A 25655-nucleotide genomic window follows, 5' to 3' on the forward strand; every position below is an offset into this window, starting at 1 on the left:
TTGGTTTTCTTTAAAAAAAATAACACTTTAAAAATTTTAGTTTACTGGAAATTAATTTTTGTATAAAAACAAAGTGAGGATCTTATTATATCTCTTTTTATAGATTAACCCTATTGACTAAACTGTCATCAAATAGTTAATCTTTTCTCTACTGATTTGAAAGGTAACTTCTGTCATATGTCAAATTCCTATACATGTCTGGGAGTCTGTTTCTATTCCTATTTCTCTTCATTCAGTTCCGTTTGTCTGGTTGCCTCCCTCTAAATCAAAATAAAAAATCTTAAAGACTATGATTTTTGAGAGGTGAGATCCTTCTCCTCTTCACGTTTATCCTACCATTCTCTCTTCCTTTCATCTGACTCTTCACTGTATTCTTTATTTTTGGTCTTTCGTTCCTCCATATGCATTATGGAATTGAATTTATAAATTAATCCAGAAATAACTGTGATCTTTGGATATTGAATCTTCCTATCAACTAATGAGCATAAATGAATATTCATACTTTCCCATTTATTTAGTTATCATTTATTTCCTTTGATAATATCTTATAACTTTCTATGCTTTACACTTATATTATTAGATTCATTTCTATTAACTTTATTTATTCCTATCTTAAAAATTAGAATACTTATGTTTTTTGGGGGCAGCACATAGGAATGTTTTTGATCCTGTACATGGGAATGTTGCTGAATTCATTTTCCACTAATTTACAGATCCACTTGGATTTTTTATTTAAATGACTATATTAAGAGAAAAAATCAGAACCACCTTGTTACTAATGATGGTTTTATATCTTTGTGATCCTCATTATCTTTATTTTGTGTGTGCTTGTGGGCCAGCGGTTTGGTTTAGCTTTATCGTTCTGTCTACCTTCATTTGTACATACTCTTGCTTTTTACCTTAAGGCTATATGTCTTGGGTTTTACAATTTAGTATAGTATTTACTGTAGGTTTTTTGATAGATGAATTATATTGTTAGTTTCTAGTTTTTTATTGATATAAGTAAATTTTTATGCTTTTTCTCTTTAATCACCTATGTAATTTATATTAATAGGATTTGTTATTGAGTGTTAAACCATCTTTTAATTCTTGGAACAAACTACTTTCAGTGTTGTTGTTGTTGTTGTTTTACACTTTGCTTGATTTTGTTTGCTGATATTTTATTTAGGATTTTATTGTCAAGTTGACCTGTAATTTTCTTTTCTAATATGACATTTTTCTGAATTTGATATCAAGCTTATACTAACATCATGAAATTAATTTAGAATCATATATGTACAGCACCCGGCTAGCTCAGTCAGTAGAGCATGAGACTCTTAGAATCATATATGTAAATAGAAATCCTGTTCCTCTGAATATTTCCTCTTAATGCACCTCTATAACTATCAGGATGTATATTTTTTTCCCACCTCCTAAGTGAGTGTGAGTAGCTTTTCAAATACTTATTTAATTCTTTAAAAATATTTATAATAATATTTAGGTTTTCAATTTCTTCTTGAGTCAATTTTGGTAAGTTATATTTTTATAGAAAATGTTATATTTTTTCTTTTTAAACTCTTTGGCATCATGTTCATAGAATTCGCTTATGTTTAAATACTGTGAGGGTAAGAATGTTTCCTTTTATATTATTAATATTATTGATCTGTAACTTTCCTCTTTTTTTCTCTTGGTCAGCTTGCTAGATGTTTGCCTATTAGTCTTTTCTAAGAAACGGTCTTTTCTCAAGCTTCTCATTTTTTCTATTTCTTTGCTGATGTTCCATTATTACTTTGGTTTTTTGACATTTTGAGTTTTTCTTTCATATGCTTTTTCTAAACTTTCAAGTTGGACCTCCAGCTTGGTAACAATCTTTTCATTTTTAATGAAACTGAATTTTAACCAACAACTTTAGAGATTTCTCACAAGTTCTGATATATGGCATGTTTACTATTATTCTAATAGTCTAATATTCATTGTGTTTTTTCTTTGGGCCATGAATTATTTAGAAATGGGTTTTTAGGTTCTCAAATAGATAGGATTTTTTGGTTATCTTTGCATAAATGAGTTCTAATTTTATTGCTTTCTGTTTGGAGAGCAAACTATATGATCTTATTTCTGTGGAATTTGAGATTTGCCTTGTGACCTATTATATGGTTGATTTCTGTTAATATGACATGTATGCCTGACAAGAATGTATATTCTGTTATAAAAGTTTTATGTATTCTCATAAACATCATGCAGATCTTCTATAGCTTCACTAATTATTTTCCTGCTTGATTGGTCAGTTATAAAAGAGATATGTTGAAATGCCCATTACAGTTGTGGATTTGTCCCTTTTTTCTTGAAGATCTCTCCATTTTTGCTTTATATAGTTTAAGGCTTTTCAAAAAATATTGAGGGCATTCAGGTTTGGAATAGTATTATTCCCTAGTGAAATGTTCCTTTTATTATTATGTAATAGTTCTAGCTAATTTTAATAATCCTTTTTGCTGTAACATTTATTTTCCTGCTTTAATTAAAATACTCCAGCTTTCTGTTGGTTAGTGCTAGTCTGATATATCTTTTTCCATCTCTTTACTTTCAATATTTCTTTGTCATTATGTTTTAGGTGTGCCTTTTGTAAATAACATATAGCTGGATTTTGTTTTTGATCCAGAGAGTTTCTATCTTTTAACTGGTGAGTTAAAATCTGTATATTATGATTAATAATGTATTTTTATTTATTTCTCTTATCTTGCTATGTGTTTCTCTTTATCACAGTTTCTCTTTGCTTTTTCCCCTCCTTTCCTATTTAGATTATTAGGGTTTCTTTATTTCATTTCTTCATAATGGTCTAAAAGTTATATATACTCTTCTATTCTTTTAGTGATTATTAACCTGAAGTTTTTAACTTATATGCTGACTTAACAATTATGTCTGTAATTGTCATGACCACTGCAAGAACATGGAATGTTTTAACTTCAATTATCCATCTCATTTTCTGTGTAATTGTTACTTATTATTTGATCCCATATTGTGTTATATTCCCCAAATTAATCGTTATTTTGTAATTTTCATTTTAAAAATCAATACTTGTTTAGGTTTTCTCACATTTACCTGTTTTCTCTGTTCACTATTGCTTCTTAGAACTTAACTCTTTTCTTGTGAGTTCAGTTTATTTCTGAAGTACACTCTTTAGATGTCTTTTTAACAATGCTTAATGAACAGTAAACACTCTGTCTTAAAATGCCTTTATTTTACATTGCATATTTATTGTTAATCTAGCTGTCATAGATAAATCTAGTTTGGGGCTGGTTTATCTTTTTATTTTGAAATAAACATTGCAAAAACAAAAGCAAAATAAATGTACGGATTAGGGGATTATTATAAGGCAAACTCTTAAAACCATCACTCATGTTAAGAAATAGGAATTTCCCATCATGGGTATATTTTTATTTAGTTTGCTTGGGACTTCTGTGGTATTTTCTCAAATATATCTTCTAGTTTGCAGATTCTCTCTTTAGTTGTGTCTATTCTGTTTAATCAGCCTGTTTTTTATTACTATATTTTTTCATTTATATGATTCTATTTGCTTTTTCATATCTCCCTAATCTTTTCTATACTGCTTTGTTATTTTATGGATATTTTCCTTCCTTTATGTCTTTCATCTTTTACAACATACTCATCTTCTATAGATTGTTGTTCTGGTATTTCAAGTAGTCCTTTGTTTGGTGTGAGGAGTCCAGTTCTCATACTTAGAAATGTTCAGACTCCAGGGCTTTGTGTATGTGAACTCTAATCCAGCTAGGCTGTGGAAATTTCTCTGGTTGTCATGTGTTCCAGAGTAGCACCATGTTGACCAGATTTTCTCACTTCCCCATACCGTAGAGGACAAGAGTAAATTCAGGCCCTAAATCTACAAGGGGCACAAGACTCGGAATTTGATTTCACAAGGGGAATATTTATGTGTTTGTTTTCTAAGCTAAGGCCCTCCCTTTGTGTAGTTACAGCATAGGTCATACGCCTACCTCACTGGTTTTCTGCACCCTCTTCATGGCTGGCATCTAGGGACTCCCCTTTCTGGTGAACACAGTCATAGATGACTAGCAGTGCATTATTTACTTCTTTTTAAAAATCAAACATTTCTAGATACTTGTGAGGAGATTTGTCAAAATTAGAATGGGAAAAAAATACAGGAGGGAGAAAAAAACTTCTCACTGGTAAATTTATATTTAACTTACAAATTTATCCTAAACACATAAGATCGGAATAAAAGATAATAATAAAAGATAATAAAAAATAAAAGATCGGAATATTGGCAAATAAACACTAGGGATGATTTAACCTAGTATTTATTGAGAAATGCCTAAAGAGTTTGAAGGTTGAGTCTGTGTTTGGATTCTTCCTTAGAAGGAAACCCATTTTTTGTCCCGTGCTCTCTTTCTCTCTCTAAGAAACACTGAAAGCTCCTTGATCAGCTGATCACTTAAGCACAAGAATACTCTGTATTATCTGCCAGGATGGTACATACACTCTTGCTTTTACCATTTTTACATTCAAGTAAATTCTCATTTACAATCTTTTAACTCTGTGCTAGCTTTAATCAGTAATGTTGCTTATAACATAGCGTGGACTTAAATGCTAAGTAGGTTGATTGCCTTTTCTCCTTGAGAAGACTATTACCATAAAGATATTTTGAACAAATAATAACCAATAGAATTTAGCTCTGTTATCCTAGCCTTTTTATATCATAGTTCATAAAATATTACCTAGAAATCTTTTCCTGCCCCCACTACTGACCTTCTCCTGTCATACCTCATCAGTTTATCTTCCTGGTAGAATTATTTGAAAGGCATTCAGCATACCCTCCAGATAACATGTGTCTTTCTAGGCAGATAAACACAAATTGAAAAGTAAATTAGAGATATGTTTACAGATGAAAGATAAACTCTCAGGAATTCAAGGCTGATACACTGTAAGTTAAAACCTAGAGGAAGCAACACTTCCATTGAGGAAGAGGAAGCAGATACAGAATTGCAGGAGGCTAAAATGGCAATGTTTTAAAATAACAGAGAAACTTAAGAAATGCTTTGTTCACTATTACTTCTCAGTAACTGGAATTTCCCAACACTTAGGCTTTGATTTTTCTGTCTCCTGGAATTTCAATCAAATAAATAATTATTATATTAATGTAGATATTACCTACTCCCTTCCACCACCACCACCCCAAAAAACATATAAAAAAACATATAAACCAAACACAAAACAGAGAACCTAAAGTGAATTAAGAAGGAGCTCAAAAATCACACAGAGAAGGTAGATGATACCTCATTGAGCACTTAATGTGATTCTGAGCTTCCCCTCTGTTGAGACAATCAAGAACTGAACCTCCATAGTTTTCATTGTCAGAGAAAGGAAGACATGGGGAGTGGTGGTGACTGTCAAATCTTTCTGGCACTTAATCAATATGATTTGTGTGTTTCCTACCCTCTTTATACTAAACTTGTGAATATCTAGTGTTTTAAAGAAGAGAGTACATATTTTCTTGATCCTCATCTTGTAAGTTAAATTATTGTCTCATACTTAGAAGGAAATGTGTATGATTTCAAAATGGTTTGACATGGAGCTGCCTGTAAATGGAAATGAAAGTTTATATTTACTAAAAAGACTAGTTTTCTAAATAAATAAAATCTAGAGAAGCAATCAGTCAAAATTCATTATCTTTTTACTCCTAAGCCAGTTTGGAGAATTATTTTTATTTTTATTTTCAGTATATCTAAACTTGATTTAGGATATAATGTTTTAAAGGTATCTTTTAAGATGAGATCAAATAATTAATACCCTGACTTAATAATTTTCATGTTTCTTTATGTCAGCTACACAGTGATTTTGGCTTATCCGAAAAAAGGCTATTGCATAATGAATAGTGTATTAACTAAAAACACTGGTTTTATGAAGTCTGGGTTTTTTTTTTAAAGTAATTTTGTAGTATTTCTTTTTTAATCATTCAGGAAACAGATGAATGCTTCCTAACACACATTCTTTTCTAAGCATGTCTAACAAAGTTAAAAATTATTCATTACTTTTTATGCAGAAATTAAATAGAATCAATTTTACTTAGCTTTAATTTTTCTCATAGTTTAATACAAAATTATCATTTGGTACTGAAATGATGAAGCAGAGAGGTAATATTTGATATATGGTTTATATTAGCTATTCAATAACATTATTCTCCCAGGTAACAAAAAAGAAAATTTTCTGCAGATATAAACATAAGTAAATTATTTCTTTTAGTTTCTAGGGATAGTAATCATTCAGCAAATGTAGCACATAAAAAGAGAAAAATTAATCTTAAACCATAATAATTATATGACATATTACATATGTCATATGACACATTATATATATATATATATATACATATATATATATAATAACTAAGTAGTTTTAATACATTTGTTACCAAAGTGTTTAAATAAATTCGTTGTATTTATTGTCTCTGCGCTTAACTTTCCCCTAATAAAGTAAAGGACTTCTACTAATTCATTCTATAACATTGCTAGAGTAGTGTTCCTTACTTTTAAAATTGGTAAATAAGAGGAATGTGTATTTTTCTTAAGAACTGGCTAGTAGAAGAAGAGTAAAGTGTAAATTGAAAAGTTTCCTTTAAAGTAATTTTATATTACTTTATAGTATATACTTTATAGTAAAATATTTTAAGGGAACCAAAGTGCCTTAAAAAGTTTCAGATACAGCCATAAGAATGTATTTTGTATAGGGAATTCCTTTCCCTATTTAATATATCTGTATAATAATTTAGATATTTACTCTCCTTTATTTTATTGGGATGAGTCATATGACACAATTGGTTATTTAAAAATTTATTTTTTTAAATCTGGACCTTTTTAAAGCTCTACAAAAGAGAATTAACTGTTTTTAAGAGACAAGCTTTTTCTAAAATATAAACAGTTTTGCTCATTATTACTAAACGTATGATTGGCAGAGCCAAACCTAAACAAAATAAGGTGGGAAAAAATACCTTTCGTCGTTTTTCATCTTTGGGCTCCCTATTCTCCTTCTTAGAATTTGGTCTCTTTTTTCCCTGAAGGTTTCCCAGTGTTTTCCCAGTCTTGCCTATCTGGAAATAAAGTCTTAAAGTATTAAACAGTTCTTGTTACCCTACTAGGAATATTTGAGGTTTTACAAAAAGAATGGTACAAGAGACCAATAATTGAAATATACATACATAGTGCAAAACAGAAGAGTGAATGGATGGTTGGATGGATGGATGGATGGATGGATGGATGGATGGGAGGGTTTCAGGCAAAGGAAGTCTTTGGACAGGACACACCACCCAGGACTCACTATGGAGGTGATGATCTGTCCTGGTGAGAAGGGGGGAGTCTGTCAAGTAAATTCTACCACTGCTTTTCTACTGTGGTGTATCTCAACCACTAACATGCAAAACTGACTTTTTTGTCATTTGTCTGGTTTGAAATCAAATGCCTTTTTGTTTGTTTGACTATTTAAGGCTGAAAGAGCATATTCCTTTTGTGGGACTATTGAATACATGGCTCCGGATATTGTCAGAGGGGGAGATTCAGGCCATGACAAGGTATGTTCTACACTTCCTTATATCTTCATAAAATGTATAATAAGAACCCTAGTTAATAACTCAGTCCAGTCTCTTCAACAGAGGCCTCTTTCTGGTATTGTCTTACCTCCATTGTTTTCTCTCCTTTGCTTTGTATACATGAACACATTATGATATCTAGTGTTTTAGAGGAAAAAGATAGACTTTGTTGATTATCTCTTCAACAGAAATAAGCATTATAACAATCCTTGGAGAAAGAAAAAAATCCTGCATTCAAGATAGTCCAAGTTTGTTTTCCTAAGCCCTCTAAAAACCTCACTTCCCTTTGTATGTGCAAAGTGAAGATTGTAGAGGAAGCATCATGAGCAGTTTTGTTATAAAATCTAGGTCACCTATTTTTTCTTTCTGTATTAAAGGATATAGATTCTTTAGTGCCATCTTAATGGTTTTGCTATATTAATAATTTTCTCTAAATAAGGAATTTTGGCTATTTTTTGTTCCTCATCTTCCCCTCTCCCTCATCCCCTTTTAAATCCCACACATTCAACCCAGATATCTTCAGTGTGGCGAATCTTTGGTCTCCTTACTAATGACTAGTCATATACTTAAAGCCTGTTCTTCAAGTTGGTGTGGTATTGGTTTGAGGCCATATGATTAGGAATCTGATTATTGATCTGTGTCATCTCAACAGCTGGTTTGCAATCCAACAGCAAAACATTCTGAGGGTCCTGACTCTGGCGGCAGTAAGATGGCTTGTATGAATAAAATAATTGAATTGCTGCTTTCATTTGCTTCCTGGTATTCTTGGAAACTGTTTTCCCTAGCAGCTTGATAGGAATTTATGACTTAAAATTTGAAAATTACCTTCTAAGACCTAATGTAACCAATTTTTAGAGATGAAAACCTTATAGAACCTCCTAGAATTCCTGTATACCTGAGGTCTGGAATACAGCTAGTCAATAAATACTCTTTCCTGTTCATGGAACAGCTCGATGACTTTGAGTTAATTAAATGTGACAATATATGCAAAGTGCTTATCAGTGGCTTCTGGCTCTACACTCCTTTATGACTGCAGTCGCCTGATCATGTTTTATGTCATCATTATGTATTTTCTTTAAAATAGTTCTAGGTTCATAAATTTTGTATCATCTCTCTGAAAACTTTTCCCTGAAATTTGGAAGCAGGGTTAAAAATTTTAGCTTCCAGTTAATATCTTACTGGTATAAGCTTGTGCATTCAGCAGATATTAAAATCTTGGCTTGCCTAATTATTAAAAAAAAAATTTCAGGATTCTTTAAATTATATATAATTTGCTATGTTCTTAGTTCAGGTAGCTGCATTTATAAATTGGTTTCCCATTTAGATCTAATTTTATCTTATATTATTTTAAGTCTTCATGTTTCCCACAATTGAAGACTCACATAAATGAAGATATATGTGATAGGTCCTTTAAGAAGAATTGATTTCGGTGGTTATGAAATATGATACCAGTAGATGGGATTTTTTTTTTCATTTTTGTTCTTTGAGTTCAAAGAATTTCATAATATTGGGGGGGGCTAAATAATTAATAAAAATGCTGGGGGCATGTGGGTAGCTCAGTTGGTTAAGCCTCTGCCTTCGGCTCAGGTCATGATCTCAGGGTTCTGGAATCGAGCCCCGCATTGGACTCCCTGCTTAGCAGGGAGCCTGCCTCCCCCTCTCTCTTTAACTGCTGCTCTGCCTACTTATGATCTCTCTCTCTCTCTCTCTCTCTCTCGCTGTCAAATAAATAAATAAAATCTTTACCAAAAAAAACGAAAAACTTTCTTAAAAAAATGCTGAATGCTCCTTTTTTTCCCCCGTCATAAGTCTAAAGATTTTACTTAAAATTTTTAAAATTGGGGGCACCTGTGTGGCTCAGTTGGTTAAACAACTGCTTTCAGCTCAGGTCATGATTCCAGAGTCCCATAATCTAGTCCCACATCAGACTACCTGCTCAGTGGGGAGTCGCCTTCTCCCTCTGACCCTGCCCTGTCTCGTGCTCTCTTTCTCTCTCTCACTCTCAAATAAAAATAAAATCTTTAAAAAATAATAATTAAATTTTTTTAAATTTATACATTTTTTAAAATTAATCAAAATAAAACCATTACTTAATGATTTAGGAAATAATGAAAATACCTTTAGCCCCTTGATTGACTTCACTGTGTTTAAATTGTGTTCTGAGACTACCCGGATATTTGTTCTCTAAATGTCCTTTTCTTGTATGTGCTTCATTTAATACTCCTTACATAGGAAGCTCTATACAAAATCTTTTTGTTAAAATATTTTACAAATATATAGTTTTATTCTGTTTATTTTTCTTTCTTATAAAATATATATTCATAGTCTATAAAATGACATTATTGTTTTATAGGCAGTTGACTGGTGGAGTTTAGGTGTTCTAATGTATGAATTACTAACTGGAGCATCTCCTTTCACTGTCGATGGGGAGAAGAATTCCCAAGCTGAGATATCTAGGTAAGACTTAACAAAATAAAATAAATGTATTGTTTTCTCAAAGAAGCTTATCAAATTGCTGAACTCAAGGCTGATAGAAAAGATAATTTTTTAAATGAGGGTAGACAAAATGATTTCCAAGTGGTAAACTTCCATTTATATTCATATAGAATGTAGATCTATAACATTTACATTTCTTCCTATTTTATGTGCCCACTTAGATCTTAAGTGTCATAAAGGATACTGTCAAAATTTTTATGTGCTCCAAAGCACTTGATATATTATCTTAACCTAGTACATCATATATTGGGAAGTGTATTTGTTGGACACTTTTTTTCCCACTCTGTATCAAATGTTATTTCTTTGCAAATAAAGAAAAAGTAGTGATATTTTCCACTCATGGATATCTAGGCTCAATAGAAACAAGTACCATAAAATTACCCTCCTGTAGGTTACCCTAGTAGCATAGCATTGTTCTGTTCTTTTCTTCATAGCAGCTGCCACAATCACAATGTGACATATGTGTTCATAGTTATTGGATTAATGTCTGTCTGTCCCACTAGATTGTAAGCTCTGAGAGCAAGGGGCATGTCTGGCTTTGATCTTCAGGACTGTCTGCTCCTGTGCCAGCACAGTGCTTACTGGGCAGAATTCAATAAATATTTTTGGAATGAAATGGATGAATGAACAAATAAACGCACAGTGATAAAACATTATACTAATTACTAGTTATGTTTTTGTCCTGTTTTTACTTGAATTTCATAACTTTGAGAACAGATTTGACATTAAAAATTAAAATTGAGACTTCCACCAAGATGGAATAACAGGGACTGGATTTACTTTCCTGCCTGAAACAATTTTTTAAATGGGCAAAATATATGAAACAGCACTCTCGAAGACATTGAGCATCTAGCAGTGAAGGACAGTGAACACAGAGAGACGGAAAATAAACGAGGTGAGCCCTCTGATTGCCCAGCTTACCGCCTTGAGAGAGTATCCAGGCTGCAGCACAGGGAGGGGAGGCCCAGGCAGAGCTGAGGACACGGAACTGAGTCCAGGAGGACCAGGCAGCTAGAGTTCATAGAGCAGAATCCGAGAGATGGCCAGAGACTTGCAGAAGGTTCCCCTTGGGTAGTCAGTGAAGTATTGGTAAGCACTCGTGAGCGAGGGAGCTGTTCAGTCTAGTTCAGATGTTATTTCTCTAAACTGATCTGTAGATTGGTCACAGTCACGATGCCAGCAGGATGTTTTTGGGGTTTTGTTTCTTTGTTTGTTTGTTTCCATCGAAGTTGACAACGTAAAATTCATAGAGGTACGTAGAAGACGTAGAATAGCCAAATCACCTTTGACAAAGTAGACCAAAGTTGATTTCAGGGCTTATAAGCTACCATAATTAAAACACTGTGTTGTTCATATCGAGATAAACAGTCATCAGTGAACTAGAATAAAGAGTCCAGAAACAGAACCACATAGATATAGACAACTGTGCTGTGTTTTGTTTTTTGTTTTGTTTTGTTTTTACAAAGGTGCAAAGTCAGTTTGGTGGAGAAAAGATAGTCTTTTCAACAAATGCTAGAACCATTGGCTATCATATGGGGAAAAAATGAACTTCAATAAATACTTTGCACTTTATAGAAAAATTAAAAATAGGTCATAGGCCTAAATGTAAAATCTAAAACCACAACATTTCTGGAAGAAAACATAAAGGAAAATCTTTGTGACCTTGGATTAGACAAAGATTTCTTAGACAGGACACAAAAAGTGCAGTCTGTAAAAGAAACACTGATAAATTGGACTTCATCAGAATTCTATAATGTGCTGCTTGAAGGAAACCAAAAGAGTAGAAAGACAAGCCCCAGACTGGGAGAAAATGACAACTCCTGCATCTGATAGATGACTGGTGTCCAGAATACATAATGAACTCTCAAAACTCAAGGGGGAAAGAAACCCCTCTGTTCTGAAAAATGGGCAAAAGATCTTAACAGTTCCCCAGAGAAGATAGATGAGCGGCAAATAAGCACATGAAAAGATGGCCAACATATTAGTCTTAAGGGAAATGCAGACTAAAGCGTGTGAGATGCCATTGTGTACTCACTGGAGTGGCTGCCAGAGAGCCTAATTGTCAAGGTTCTCCGGAGGACCAAAACCATTAGGGTCTCTCTCTCTCTCTCTCTCTCTCTCTCTCTATATATATATATATATATATATGGAGATGTATTATAAGGAATCAGCTCACATGATTATGGAGGCTGAGAAGTCGCACGAGCTGCTGTCTGCAAGCTGGAGACCTCATCCTGAGAATAAGAGGATCCTGTGGGTGTAAATCCCAGTCCAGTGGCAGAAGACCAGCATCCTGTGTTAGGCAGGCAGCAAGGGGCTGAATTCTCTCTTCCTCTGCCTTTTTTTTTTTTTTTCCCCTACTCAGGTTCACGAGGGATTGGTTGCTGCCCACCCACACTGGGGAGAGGATTCTCCTTTACTGTGTCCAAGTCAGATGCTAATTTCATTGAGAATCACCCTCACAGACACACATAGCAGTGTTAAATTGGGGCAACCTGTAGCCCCGTCTAGTGACACTTCAAATTAACCATCACAAGTCCACCCCTGTCAATTCAGCAGCCATGCACATCTCCTTAAACTGAACTGAATCTCCAAATAAGACAAAAACGCAGTCATAATTCCACCAAACGTGATACAGCTATCCTACATACAATGGAAAACCCACAAACTCTCTACATAAAATCCTTAAGTGATGTTTGCTCTTCTTGAACTCTCATAACTTAGATACTATGATAAAAATTAACAGGTCTTAAATGCCATGATATAAAAAGCCAGTGCATCTTATATTACATGAAAAACGAATGATAAGAAAGACAACAAAGACATACTGTAACACCTATATTAAAATTATTTATCCACATATATTCCACACAGATATATATTCATAACAAAATGAGGAAATAGAGCAATTTTTGTAATTGGTTATGGGATCATAGGTGGTATTTATAACTACTTTCTTCCACTACCCACTATGTATTCCCTTTGTCTTCAGCAAGTACCTTGTGGGTGACCCAGACAGTCATTCCTAAAGAATCTTGGCCTTTAGTACTTCTGCCTAGATTGGGTTGTTACAGTTTTCAGTTGACCTTAGTCACAGGGCACAATAATACTAATAGATACCTTAAGAGATCTCCTGTATTTCAGACACTCTTCCTTACTTTCATTGTGGAGTAGTAGTCCAGTTTCCCCTTGGTAGTGAGGATCGATCCCCCCAGCTGCTTCAGAAATCCCTTTTTTGCTAATTGATTTAGAGGCACAAGGAGCCTGAAGTAGCTGGGCGGCCATCTTCATTTCTAGCTCAATGCAATCATTCATTGCATGTCTCTTGGTGGAAGCATTCCTTTTCCTAGAACTAAGACCTCTAGGCTAGCAGAGCAAAAAGTCAGCGGAATAGGAAGCAAACATTTTGCCGGTGAGTCACTTGGGAGTAATAGTGAGTGGTGCCATTCCCAGTTCCACCCCATGATTCCTGGGTCCATGAATCCTGGTATGGAAGAAACAGCACCATGTATTGGATGTGGATTCAGAGCATTTACAGCCTTCTGCAGAACCTTGCCAGAGCCCTGCGACATAGTGCCACCTAGCTCTTCCACTGTCCTATCACACCAGCTGCTTCAAGATGGCGGAGAGCTTGGTAAGACCAGTGAATTCCATGAGCATGGGCCCACTGTACACTTCTTTTGCTGTGAAGTGAGTTTCTTGATTAGAAGCCATGCTGTGTAGAATACCATGACTGTGCATAAAGCATTTTGTAAGTCCTCAGATGGTCATTTGCAGGGAAAGTAAATCTGTATCTGTGGTAAGCATCTATTCCAGGTAGGATGAAACATTGCTCCTTCTGTAATGGAAGCAGTCCCATGTAATCAGCCTGCCACCATATAACCGGCTGACCACCCTGGGGATTGGTGCCATATTGGGCACCCAGTGGTGGTCTCTGCTGCAGGCAGATTGGGCACTCAGCAAGAGCCGTAGCCAGGTCCGTCTTGGTGAGGGAAAATCCATGCTGCTGGGCCCGCACATAACCTCCTTCCTTACCACCATGGCCACTGTGTTCATGGCCTAGCATGATAGGGTTGACTGGAGAAAGAAACTGATTGATTATCTACAGAAGATCATCCTATTTACTTGATTTATTAACATCCTCCCTGCTGAGGTCACCCTTTGGTGACCATTCTCATGGGACACAAATATCTCTCCATTTTTTCTCCCCATTCAAAGAGACTTGTCCATATACCTCTCTTACTCATATATCGTTGTCAACCAGACTTCCTTGTCACCAATATTCTGATCTTACTTCTTCCAAGTCCCTGACCATCCAGCAAAACCATTGGCCACTGCCCATGAGTCGGTATAAAATTGCACATCTGGCCATTTCTCCTTCCAAGCAAAGTGAATATCCAGGTCACTGCTCCAAGTCGTGCCTGCTGGGAAGATTTCCCTTCACCATGTCCTCAGGGATGTGCCAGAAGGGAGCTTATAGTGCTGCAACTGTCCATTTGCCGGTGGTGCCTACGTATCACGCAGAACTCTCTGTAAATGAGGCCTGAGCCTTCTCTTCCTCTGTCAGCTATCATAGGAACCACCCGTGGCTTCATAGATGCAGGCTCGAAGAGAGAAGACGTTGGAGCAGGAGTGGGGAGAGTGGGCATCTGGGGCGCTGGTGCATGTAACTTGTGCCTTTAGGACCTGCTCAGGCCCCATTTCGTGTCTCCTAACTCCCATCTGATGAGGGAGTGCTGCTGATGGATCAGATGTCACCCAATGTATGACAGGCATCTCAGGTCTCATAGAAGTGTTCAGTCTCTGTTTAGGCCCAGTAGCAGTCCAAGAGCTATTTCTCAAAAGCGGAGTAGTTATCTGCAGAAGATGACAGGGTTTTGCTCCAAGATCCTAAGGGGCCTGCTAGAGGTTCCCTGTCTCCCACTGACACCTCAGGCACTGTCGAATCTGCTGGAACATATGGCCCGAGGGCAGAGCAGCTTGACCAGCAACCTGAACCTGTTGCACAACTGTCTCTTGTTCTGGGCCCCACTCAATGGCAGCTGCTCAGGTTACTGGGAAAACAGACTGGAGTCCTACCCCCAAAAGAGGAATATGTTACCTCCAAAATCTAAAGAGACCCACTAGGCATTGTGCCTCTTTTTTAGTTGTAGGAGGGGCCAGATGCAACAACTTAATCCTTCACCTTGGTTATGCCCTACACCCCCAGACCCCTAGAAATCACTAATCTAGTCGGTCCCTAAATTTTGATTCAATTTATTTTCCACCCTCTGACATCCGTCTTCCCAATCAGTCTAGAGTAGTTGCTACTACTTGCTTACTGGGTCCAACCAGCATAAGGTCATCAATATAACAGATCAGTGTGATACAGAAGAGAAAGGTGATCAGGAACCTTGAAAACTACATTAGGATGTAGGGCTGGAGAGTTGATGTACCCTTGAGGTAGGACAGTAAGGGCACATTGCTGGCCTTGCTAGCTGAATGCAAGTCCTTCTGGTGGGCCTTAGAGTCAGTGGTGGAGAAAAAGGCATATGGCACATGAATAGCTGCATGGGGTGGGGGTGGGGGGTTGTGAATTTGCTCAAGCAACAAAACCACATCTGGTAGAGCTCTGCTGTTGAAGTCCACCAGCTGGTTAGGTTGATGATACTCCAGTGTCCTCTCCAAGATCCGTCTGTCTTCTGCATGGGCCAAATGGGTGAGGGGTGGATGGAAGTCACCACTCCTACATCTTTCAAGTCTCTGATGGCACTAATCTCTGCAAATCCCCAGGAATGCCATATTACTTTTGGTTTTACGATTTTCCTAGGTAGAGTCAGTTCTAATGGCTTCCATTTTGCATTTTCCACTATACTTGTCTTCCCTCCACAGGTCAGGGAACCAATGGGGAGATTGGGCCTGCTGCTAATTATGTCTCTTCCAATTACACATTCTGGAACTGGGGAAGTAACCACAGGATGGCGTCAGGGACCCACTGAAACTACCCTGAGATGGAGCTGAAACTCCCATTGGTCACCTGACCTCCATAAGCCCCGATTCTGGTGTGCCACAGTGATGTTTGGGGTCTCCTAGAATTAGTGTCAGTTCAAAGCCAGAGTGCAATGGTCCCCAGAAAGTCTGGTTAATTCCTCTTTGCCAATAAACAGCTCTTCTGATAAAAAGCTGTAGGCCCCTTCGGGGAAGGCTGGGAGAAAGATGCACAATATAAAGTTTCAGAGTCCTTCCTTAAGGCGCCCCACCTTCCCCTTCATTCAAGAGGTTCTGGGGTATATAACTGTCTCAAGTGTGAGAATTAACTGAGGGGCAGTTAGTTGACTGGGGGAGGGCAGAGGAGATGACAAAGGGACACCAGGAACCTTTGGAGGGTGGTTGGGTATGTTCCTTTCTTTGGTTGTGGCAATGATTTCACAGGTGTGTACATCTGTCAGAACTTACCAAAGCGTATGTTTGTGTGTAGGAAGTCTACTGTGCATCAGTTTTACCTTAATAAAACTGCTAAATTTTTCTGAACATACCTATTACAGGACAGATGAGTAAGGAAATAATTTCTCACTATTCCAGTTCATTTAATTCCAAAGGGATCAGTAATATTTGTTAAAATCATAGTTAAAGTAATTAATTTAAAATTTTTTCATATGACTCTGCTTATTTTAAATGGGTCTCTTAACAGTTTGAAAATGCCTCAGAATTATAGGAAACCTTGGTCATGGCCGTGAGTATTTGGGTCCCTTTGCAAGGTCCTACCTGTCATGGTGACAGATGCGAAGGGCAATCTTAACCTGACAGCATGAAATAGTGCCGCCTCTGACTGATTTCCCCCTCTGTGAGTCCACGTCCACAAGCCATCTTCTTCTTATAGTTTTCTTTTCCTTCCTGGGACTACCTGCAGGGAGGTAGTATGTTGCTGATTATGAAGGCAGGAGTATTCTAAACCAAGCGATGGTCAAATTTAAATTGTTTTTATTGCCCTTAGATCAATCATTTGGCATTCTGGTTTGAGAAAGAAGAAGAGCCTGAATCAGTGTGTCTAAAATCTTAAAACTAGGACATATTTTTCAAGAACTTAAATAGGATCTTGCCCTTTAATGAATTAATTATCCATTTTGTCATGTTGTTAATAATTTTCTTTAAAGCTTATTGTTAACCTATGATTTCATGGTTTGGGGGTTTTGGTTGTTACTGAAATTTCTAGCAGTATAATAATTAAGTTATCCTACACTACCTTTTCTTTTCAAGGTAGTGATTCTGATTGTCTTCCCTGGTGTAAAGCCTTTCCTAGTCTGTTCTTTTAACAATATGCACCATTCGATATATATACAGTGGGCTATTACTCAGCCATAAAAGAGGATAGATCTTTGTCATTTGCGACAACACGGGTGGACCTAGATGTATTTTGCTATGTGAAATAAAGCAAACAGAGAAAGACAAATGCTGTATGGTTTCACTTACATGTGGAATCTAAAAAGCTAAACAAGCAAACAAAAAAAAGCAAACAGACCCATAAATACAGAAAACAGACTGGTGGTTTGGGGGGGCAGGCATGTAGAATGGGCAAAACAAATGAAGGGAACTGAGAGATATAGACTTCCAGTGATCAATGAATAAGTCATGGGGATAAAAGGTACAGTGCAGGGAATATGGTCAGCGGTGCCATTATAGTGGGTGGTGACACAGGTCACCACACTTGGGGTGAGCAGAGCATAGCATACAGATTTGCTAATCTCTCCGCTGCACACCCCAAACTAATGTAACATTGTGTCAGTTCTCCTGCAATTAAAAACAAAAAACCCATAAATTTAAAAAGTGAAAAAGAAATGTACCATTCTGATAAATGTATCATTCTCTTGTCCCCTGTCTTAATTAGCCAAGGGCTTTTTTCATCATTGAATTCTTCCTTCATGTTGGCGCTTGTCCCTGAACGCTGCATCCTTTCTCACTTTTACCTGAGCTGCTTCAAAATAGCATCTAATCCAAGTTATCTACCTGCCTGGAACTGTTTGTGGGTAGCCTGAAACCAGAACAAGAATGTTTTTCTGGTATATCAAATCTAAAACCCAGTAAGAATTTAGAAAGAGAGGAAAATTTTCTCCCTGCTGTACGAATCCCTTCAGCGGGGTCCCGGTGGTCCTCTCCCTTCCGGGTGAGTGCCGTCACTGAGCAGATGGCACAGTCATGTGAGGTATTTTCAGGGAAGCCCCTTCCATTACTGAACAACTTCATTTGTATAAAATCTCGCCTCCCTTAACGTGAGCTGAAATCTGCTTCCTCTAACCTCTGCATGTCAATGCTGTCCCATCCTCTAAAGAACATACATGAGTTCTATTTCTTCCAGATGTTGCTTTAGAGATTTGAAGATAGTTTTACCTACGATAAAGCTTTCATTAGCTTTTCTGAGCTTGGGTCTTTTATCTCATGTACATAGTTTCTTTTTTTTTTTTTTTTTTTTAAAGATTTTATTTATTTATTTGACAGAGAGAAATCACAAGTAAGCAGAGAGGCAGGCAGAGAGAGAGGAGGAAGCAGGCTCCCTGCTGAGCAGAAAGCCCGATGTGGGGCTCGAACCCAGGACCTGGGATCATGACCTGAGCCGAAGGCAGCGGCTTAACCCACTGAGCCACCCAGGCGCCCCTATCTCATGTACATAGCATGCTTTTCTTACTTGTCTGTCTCCCACTAGCTTTGATTCCCTTTCTGTGAAGAACCCCTTCTTTTTAGGCTCTGGATTACTGCTGCGTGGGAAGGTGTCATCCTTCACCAGCCTGGGGCTTTGTAACCCATGGTAGTTGAATCCTGTGTCCTCACCTGGGAATCAGGATATAGAGAGTCTGTGCGCCATTCTCCTGTCATCTCTGACAGCGTCGTTTCTTTGCCTTGCTTTCTCTGACTCTGAAATGTTGAGAATACTTACCATGAGATGTTCATCTGGCATTTCACAACCCATCAGTAAAATATGTTTTGTGAATGTGTCTCATTGTACTATGATAAGCATAATGTTATAGAAATTCAGGTCTCAGTCTTATCAAAATAGTAATAATATTTGTGGTACAATTTAGGTCAGGGGTTAGCAAAACTACAAGCAGCCAGATCCATTCCGCTGCCTGTGTCTGTATGGCCTATGAGCTCTGAATGGTTTTTACAGTCTTGAGTGGTTGAAAAAGTCAAAAGATGGACACTATTTTATGATATGTGCATATTGTATGGAATTTGAGTTTCACTGCCCGTCTGTAAAATTTTAGTAGAACACAGCCATGCTCCTTCATCAGAGTATGATCTCTGGCTGCTCTGGGGGCCACTGCAGCGGAGGTGAGTAATTGCCCCAAAGCCTGCACAGCTTACAAAGCCTGAAGTATTTATTGTCTGGCCTTACATCGGTTATCCCTTATCTATTGCTAAGTAACCGCCTCAAAATTCAGTGGCTTAAAACAACATGCATTAACTCTCTCAGAGTTTCCGTGGATGAGGAAACTTAGCTACACCTTCTACTTCTGGGTCACTCACAGGCTGTAATCAGAATGCTGGCTGGACTGTAGTTCTCTCAAGGCTCACCTGGGAAAAGATCTGTTTCCCAGCACATGTGGTTGTTAGCAGATTCCACTCCTCTGGGCCGTTGGGCCGAGGGCCCCCATTCCTGGCTGGCTGTTGGCCAAAGAGCACCTGTCAGTTGCTCACTACATGGGCCTCTCTCACTTGGCCGCTTGCTTCCTCAAAGCATGCAGGCTGGAAGGGAATGGAAAGTCTCCGGGAGGCTGAACTCTTTTGTAACCTAATCATGAAAGTGGCATCCTGTCACCTTTACGGACAATACTGTTTATAAGAAAGTCACTAGGTCAGGGCGCCTGGGTGGCTCCATTGGTTAAGCATCCAACTCTTGGTTTTGGCTCAGGTCGTGGTCTCAAGGTTGCAAGATGGAGCCCGGCACTGGGTTCCACACTCAGCACAGAGTCTGCTTTTAGATTCTCTCTCTGCTCCTCCTGCTCGTGCTCTCTTCCTCTCTCTAAAATAATAAATAAATAAACCTTGAAAAAAAAGTCACTAGGTTCTGTGCACACCTGAAGGGAAGAAAGGGGATTACTGTGAATATAAGGAGACCATTCTTAGAAAATGTTTGCTGACCTCTGGGTTAGGTAACTGTCCTCCCAAGGAGTATCTCTCTTTAGGTAATTACTATAGTACACTGATTTTGTGTGCAAAATTAAAATAGTGATTCTGTTGGATTATTTTATTCTAACCATGTTGATTAGTCAGTAACACCTTGAATGAACTCATTTCTATTTTTTAAAATTCTCTGCTTATAGATGTCTTGCTTTTAGAGTTATGCATAGAATAACTAGAACAAGCATCATTATTTCTTACCCTGTTCTAAGAGATCATTTTTTCAAACCCTTGGCTTTCATATCTTTCTTACATTTTCATGATAAAATCCTTAATCAGCATATTTTATAAAGACTTCTTGATTCCCAATGTGCCACTCATTTTTTTCTTTTCCTCCTCATTTTAGGTATTTGTGTACCCGTTAGTGGTATCTGTGTTTCTGGATGTTTTTTTCACTCGTTACCCCCAAATCCACGAATGTTCCTCACCACAGATTTCATCCACACATTCTTCCACGTGACCCACCTGCAGCCACTGCAGGGTCGAGTCCCGTGGTGGGAGGGGTGTGGCAAGGAGAGGAGCAGGGTGGAAATGACCCTGCCCTCCATACTCACGTTCCTCCGCTTTCTATCTTACTTCCTTTCAGCATCCTTTAGCTCGGTTTACTCCTGCTTCCTCTGCATCACAGGTGGGGATGGAGCTGAGTCATACTGTATTGTGGCCTCCGAAGACTGTTCAGAGCCCCGAATAAGACACAGGAATAATCCTTCCAGCCACAGGGAGGGCCCGTCGGCGGCGCTAGAATGGCTAGCATTTGGGGTGCTCCTTGTCAGTCTGTCAGTGCTCCTCGAGCCCCAGCCTTCTGTTGTTCCTGTGAGGCCCTGTGTAGGCACTTCACTGCCTCCCTCCCCCAACCCATTCACCCCCTTGGCCAGTTCCCCCGCGGGTCCCATCAACTTGAAGTCAAAAGCGTCAGCCTCATTCTCGTACTGGGAGAGGCTGTGGAGGTGGCCTTCTGCATTCATGACTCGGTCGTTAGTTCCATCTGGAGTAATCTCACTGTTCTTTTTTTTTTTTTTAAGATTTTATTTATTTATTTGACAGAGATCACAAGTAGGCAGAGACATGGACAGAGAGAGAGAGAGAACGGAAGCAGGCTCCCTGCCGAGCAGAGAGCCCGATGTGGGGCTCGATCCCAGGACCCTGGGATCATGACCTGAGCCGGAGGCAGAGGCTTTAACCCACTGAGCCACCCAGGTGCCCAATCCCACTGTTCTTTACAAGCCTGTGCTTCCCCAGGAGAGCCTCTTCCTTTTGGAGGATAATGTTGGCTCTAGCTCTTTGCTCTGACTCGGGCTCTTCTCCCTTCAGCAGCCTCTTTGAAATTCTTTGCATCTCACTCCACTCTTGACTCAGTACCGCCTCAGTTTGTTGTCACATGTAACCTCTTGGTCCCAGGGAACTCCTGAAGTGTGGTTCTCCATCCTCTCCTATTCCTTCTGTCTTGCCCATTAAGGAAAGGTGCTCTGTTGGGGGTTTTTTGTTTTTCTTTTTTTAAGATTTTATTTATTTGTCAGAGAGAGAGAAAGCAGGGGGAGCGGTAGGCAGAGGGAGAAGCAGGCTCCCTGCTAAGCAGGGACCCTGATGCCAGACTCATGGGCTGGGATCATGACTCAAACCGAAGGCAGATGCTTAAACACCTGAGCCACCTAGGTGTCCCAAGGAGAGTTGCCCTAACAGAGATAGTGGAGTGTGTGAAGTAAAAGCTTCGTGAGCATTTTCTGGGTCACAGAAAAGAGCGGAAAGGAAGAGGGACAGGGATGAGGTCTGCCAGCAAAAACCATAGCCAGTGTGGTGGGGTCCCAGCTTTGGCCCAGACTGCACCCACCCTGCGACTTAGACATGTGCAGGCGTGTCTGACAAGCCGGTCTGGTAGACCTGCCAGGCCTACGAGAGTGCAAAGGAGAGGAGCCCCGCCAGAGCAGCTGTTCTCAGAGGCCTTAGCCACTGGGCTGGGAGGCAAATCTAGGTCATAGTCATATCCATCACTTTTAGGGAGAAGATGCTATATGTTGAAAAGAAAAGAAAGCTCTTTTACCAAAATCTTTATAAGCTCGTGCACTCATCTTTACTTCCCCGAACCTCCCAAGGAACAGGAATGTTCTCTCTTGTGCACCAGACGCCACGGCAGGAGTGAGTGCCCCTTAGGTAGTTCATGAAGCAAAAGAAGGAAATGAGATGCTGAGATGTGAGTGTGAAGAAGAGTACTTATAGTGCACATGAGACGTGCCCTGGGGCTCCCAGGAGTTACTGGCTGAGAGTTTGAGTAGAGTTACAGATTTTGCAGGAATAGATAAAGAATCTCATTTGATGATTCTTACTGTCAAGGTCTAGGGAAATACGGGGTAGGTGTGTCAAGGAGAAACGCGGTGACAGCCAAAGGGAAGTGTCCGCTCTGGGCAGCCAGCGCCTCGGAGCAGGCACACTCCTAGGGACTAGCCTCGCTGAGGGCAAGACTCACCTGGGCACAGCTGTGTGCCAGTCTCTGTCTGCGCCGAGGAGTCTCACCCCTCATTTCCTGGAACCATTATGACCCTGATAAACAGGTAGCTCTGTGTGCTTTTCTTATAGATGCAGAAACTGAGGTTATCTTGCTTAAGGACTCTATAGCTCCCTTGAGCTGGGAGTGGGGTCAAGTACGAAGTGACCCCTAGAAAGTTGCTTCATGCTCTCCTGGAGCTCACACTTGATTCTGTGCTGCTGTTTTCTTTCCTAGTGAGGTGGGTGCTTATTGCCCGTAAGGGATTGGGAAGTGCTGGCCAACAGACAAGGGGAGTACTGAGTTCATTAATGTCTAGAATATGTACTGAGTCGTTTTTACCTCGTAAGGCCGAAGAGAAATATACAGGCAGAGTTGTTGTCCTAGGAAAACTTACATACTGCCTGGGAAGATAGGGAGTAAACAGAGGACAGTCCATAACACCAGGGAGTTCTGAAAAATAGTTGAGTGGTAAGATGACTATGCCATCGACGTACAAGGCAGCGCGGACCCATGGGCACTGAGGGTGTCAAGGAAGCAGCCATTCAGGATGGCGAGATCACATGGGCTGGGGGACTGACAAGGTTTGTGAAGGCTGCAGGTGGAAAAGGCCTTTGAGATGGTGGGAAATAGCCACAAGGGCCCGCTCACGGGAGATTCAAGTCTTCTGGCCTGGCCATACTTGTGTGCTGTTCTATATGCATCTCTAATCTTGTAAATGAAGTTCATTTTATTGCTCCTTTTCTAAAATTAATGTACACTCTAGTATGAAATGTGCATACAGTGTAAAATGTGCGTAATCACCCCCAGAGACAAATATTGCTGACATTTGGATATATTGTGCTCATACTAGACCTACAAGTTCCTCTTTCCCAGTTTTTGCTTAAAGTTACATGCATTCTCCAATTATAGGCTCTCTGTAAACATAATTTTACAATCACCATATGACATAACCATTGAATAGATATACCATAATATCCTTAACTATTTAGAGTAAATGAAGTTGGCTGGAAACTCCTCCCAACTCAGGCAGGCAGATAAGTAACTTTGTAATTCTGGAACCACATGGGAACCAGGAAGTGAGAATCAACAATATTAAGTTATGAAATAGGAAAGATTGTGAACTTTGAAAAGGAGGGCAAATAGAAATAACCCAAGAGAAGGTATGCAAGAATGCAAAAATGTTATCTGCAGGCCTCTGTGGCAACTGAGGAAGAAAGATCCCGAGTGAGCAAGGTATCACGAATGGAAAATAATCAGACATTTATTCACTCAGGAAATATTAGTTAAGGACTTAGTGAGTGCTAAGCAGTGCTCTAGGCCCCAGGAAGAAAGCAGTGAACAAAGTTGCCTTTTTTTTTTTTTTTTAATTTTTAAGATTTTATTTATTTGTCAGAGAGAGAGAGAGAAAGTACAAGCAGGGGGAGCAGCAGGCAGAGGGAGAATTAGGCTCCCCGATGAGCAAGGAGCCCAACACGGGACTCAATCCCACGGCCCCTGGATCGTTACCCAAGCCAAAGGCAGACACCCAACCAACTGAGCCACCCAGGTATCCTAAAAACTGCTATTAAAAAAAAAAAAAAAAGGAATCCCTCCTACCTCAAAGCTTACATTTTAGTTGGGAGAGATAATTAACTGACAAATAAATATATAATAGTCTTTAAATTTCATGAAGCAAAAAGAAAGGACAGTGATGAAGAAGATGGGTATTTTGTCTGGACGGTTAGAGAAAGATGCTCTGATAAGGTGACACTTGAGCAGAGACCTTAGTGGAGGGACAAGTGAGCCTTGCCCATCGTCCTAATACCATTGCTGAGACAGTTCTTATGGTTATGTTTTAGTAAACATATGAAGCACGCACCATGTTTCATAGGCTCACTGTTTCCACCATAGTTTATTATGAAAATATCACATCTGTTAGAGTGGATACCTGCCTACCTGCTTCCATCATGATTCTACTGTGACTGCTGGACAATCCTTGCTTGTTCTGTGTCTGCCGTCCATCCATCTTGCACCCCATCATAGTTTTAATTCTAATCTTGGTGTTCGCACCCTGTAACCCATATATTCTTAAGCTGATCAGTTACAAATTTCTTTTACCACAGAAGTTTTCAAAAACTTAACATTCCTGAATAGAAAGAAATTGTATATTCATTTTTATATTTTGGATTTTAATTTTATTTAATTTTTCTTTTTCCATGTAATTCCGCTATCCATTTGGAGTTTATTGGTTGTATTATAAGGTTGTATTATAAGGCAAAGATCTTGCTTTGTTTCACTATTTCACAAATAGCTGATTTCCCCAGCACATTTGTTGAACAGTGTGGCATTTCCTATGTTGGCTGGTCCCTTTTCAAAAACAGTGTAAGTTTGTGTATGTGCCTGGATGCTTTCCAAGTCATCTCTTCTGTTCATTTGATTTGGCTGTTGATTTGTTTTGCTAGCACCTCAGTATTATGGTTTTGTTTTCTAATACTTTTTAATTTGTAGTTAACATGTAGAATCCTTCCCAATTATTTTGTTTTTCAAGATCTTCTTAGCTGTGTTATTTGCTTATTCTTGGAAAAAATATTAAATCATCTATGTTCTAAAAACTCCTGCTTAAAATTTTAATTGGTATGTATATTTCTTGCTTTATTTGAAGGGAATCTTGCCTCATCTTTAAAACAGGGATAATACTCACTGCCTTTGGTAGGATTATTGTATGGATTAAACGATAACAAACATAAGAAGTGTTTGACATGATATATCAACTCGGGGCCTGTTGTGATTTCACAGAGAGCTCTACGGTTTATTTGGGCCCTACTCCATGGCAGTTCATTTCTGGAGTTTCCCAGATCCCCATTGAAGCTAAAAAGAAAGAGCTCTTGGCTACTGCCAGTTCAGAAATAAGCACATTTGAAGGTAAAATGGCAGCAACACCTGAACAATGTCTCC

General features: G+C 38.6%; 1 protein-coding gene across 8 annotated transcripts in view; it reads left to right on the forward strand.

Moving 5' to 3' along the window:
• The window catches only part of RPS6KA5 (ribosomal protein S6 kinase A5), a 175797-nt gene that overhangs the window by 119403 nt on the left and 30739 nt on the right, over nt 1–25655 (forward strand). For 6 of the 8 annotated variants that reach the window (XM_047736460.1, XM_047736458.1, XM_047736461.1 and 3 more), the window contains 2 exons: nt 7490–7573; nt 9945–10048. In XM_047736460.1, the coding sequence (XP_047592416.1) occupies nt 7490–7573; nt 9945–10048 (188 nt within the window). Of the gene's footprint in view, nt 1–2587; nt 2657–7489; nt 7574–9944; nt 10049–10839; nt 10983–25655 lie in introns of those variants that run through there. The other 2 variants (XM_047736464.1, XM_047736466.1) reach the window with 2 other exon arrangements.

This window comes from Lutra lutra, chromosome 7 (genome assembly GCF_902655055.1).
Source record: "Lutra lutra chromosome 7, mLutLut1.2, whole genome shotgun sequence".
Taxonomy (NCBI): domain Eukaryota; kingdom Metazoa; phylum Chordata; class Mammalia; order Carnivora; family Mustelidae; genus Lutra; species Lutra lutra.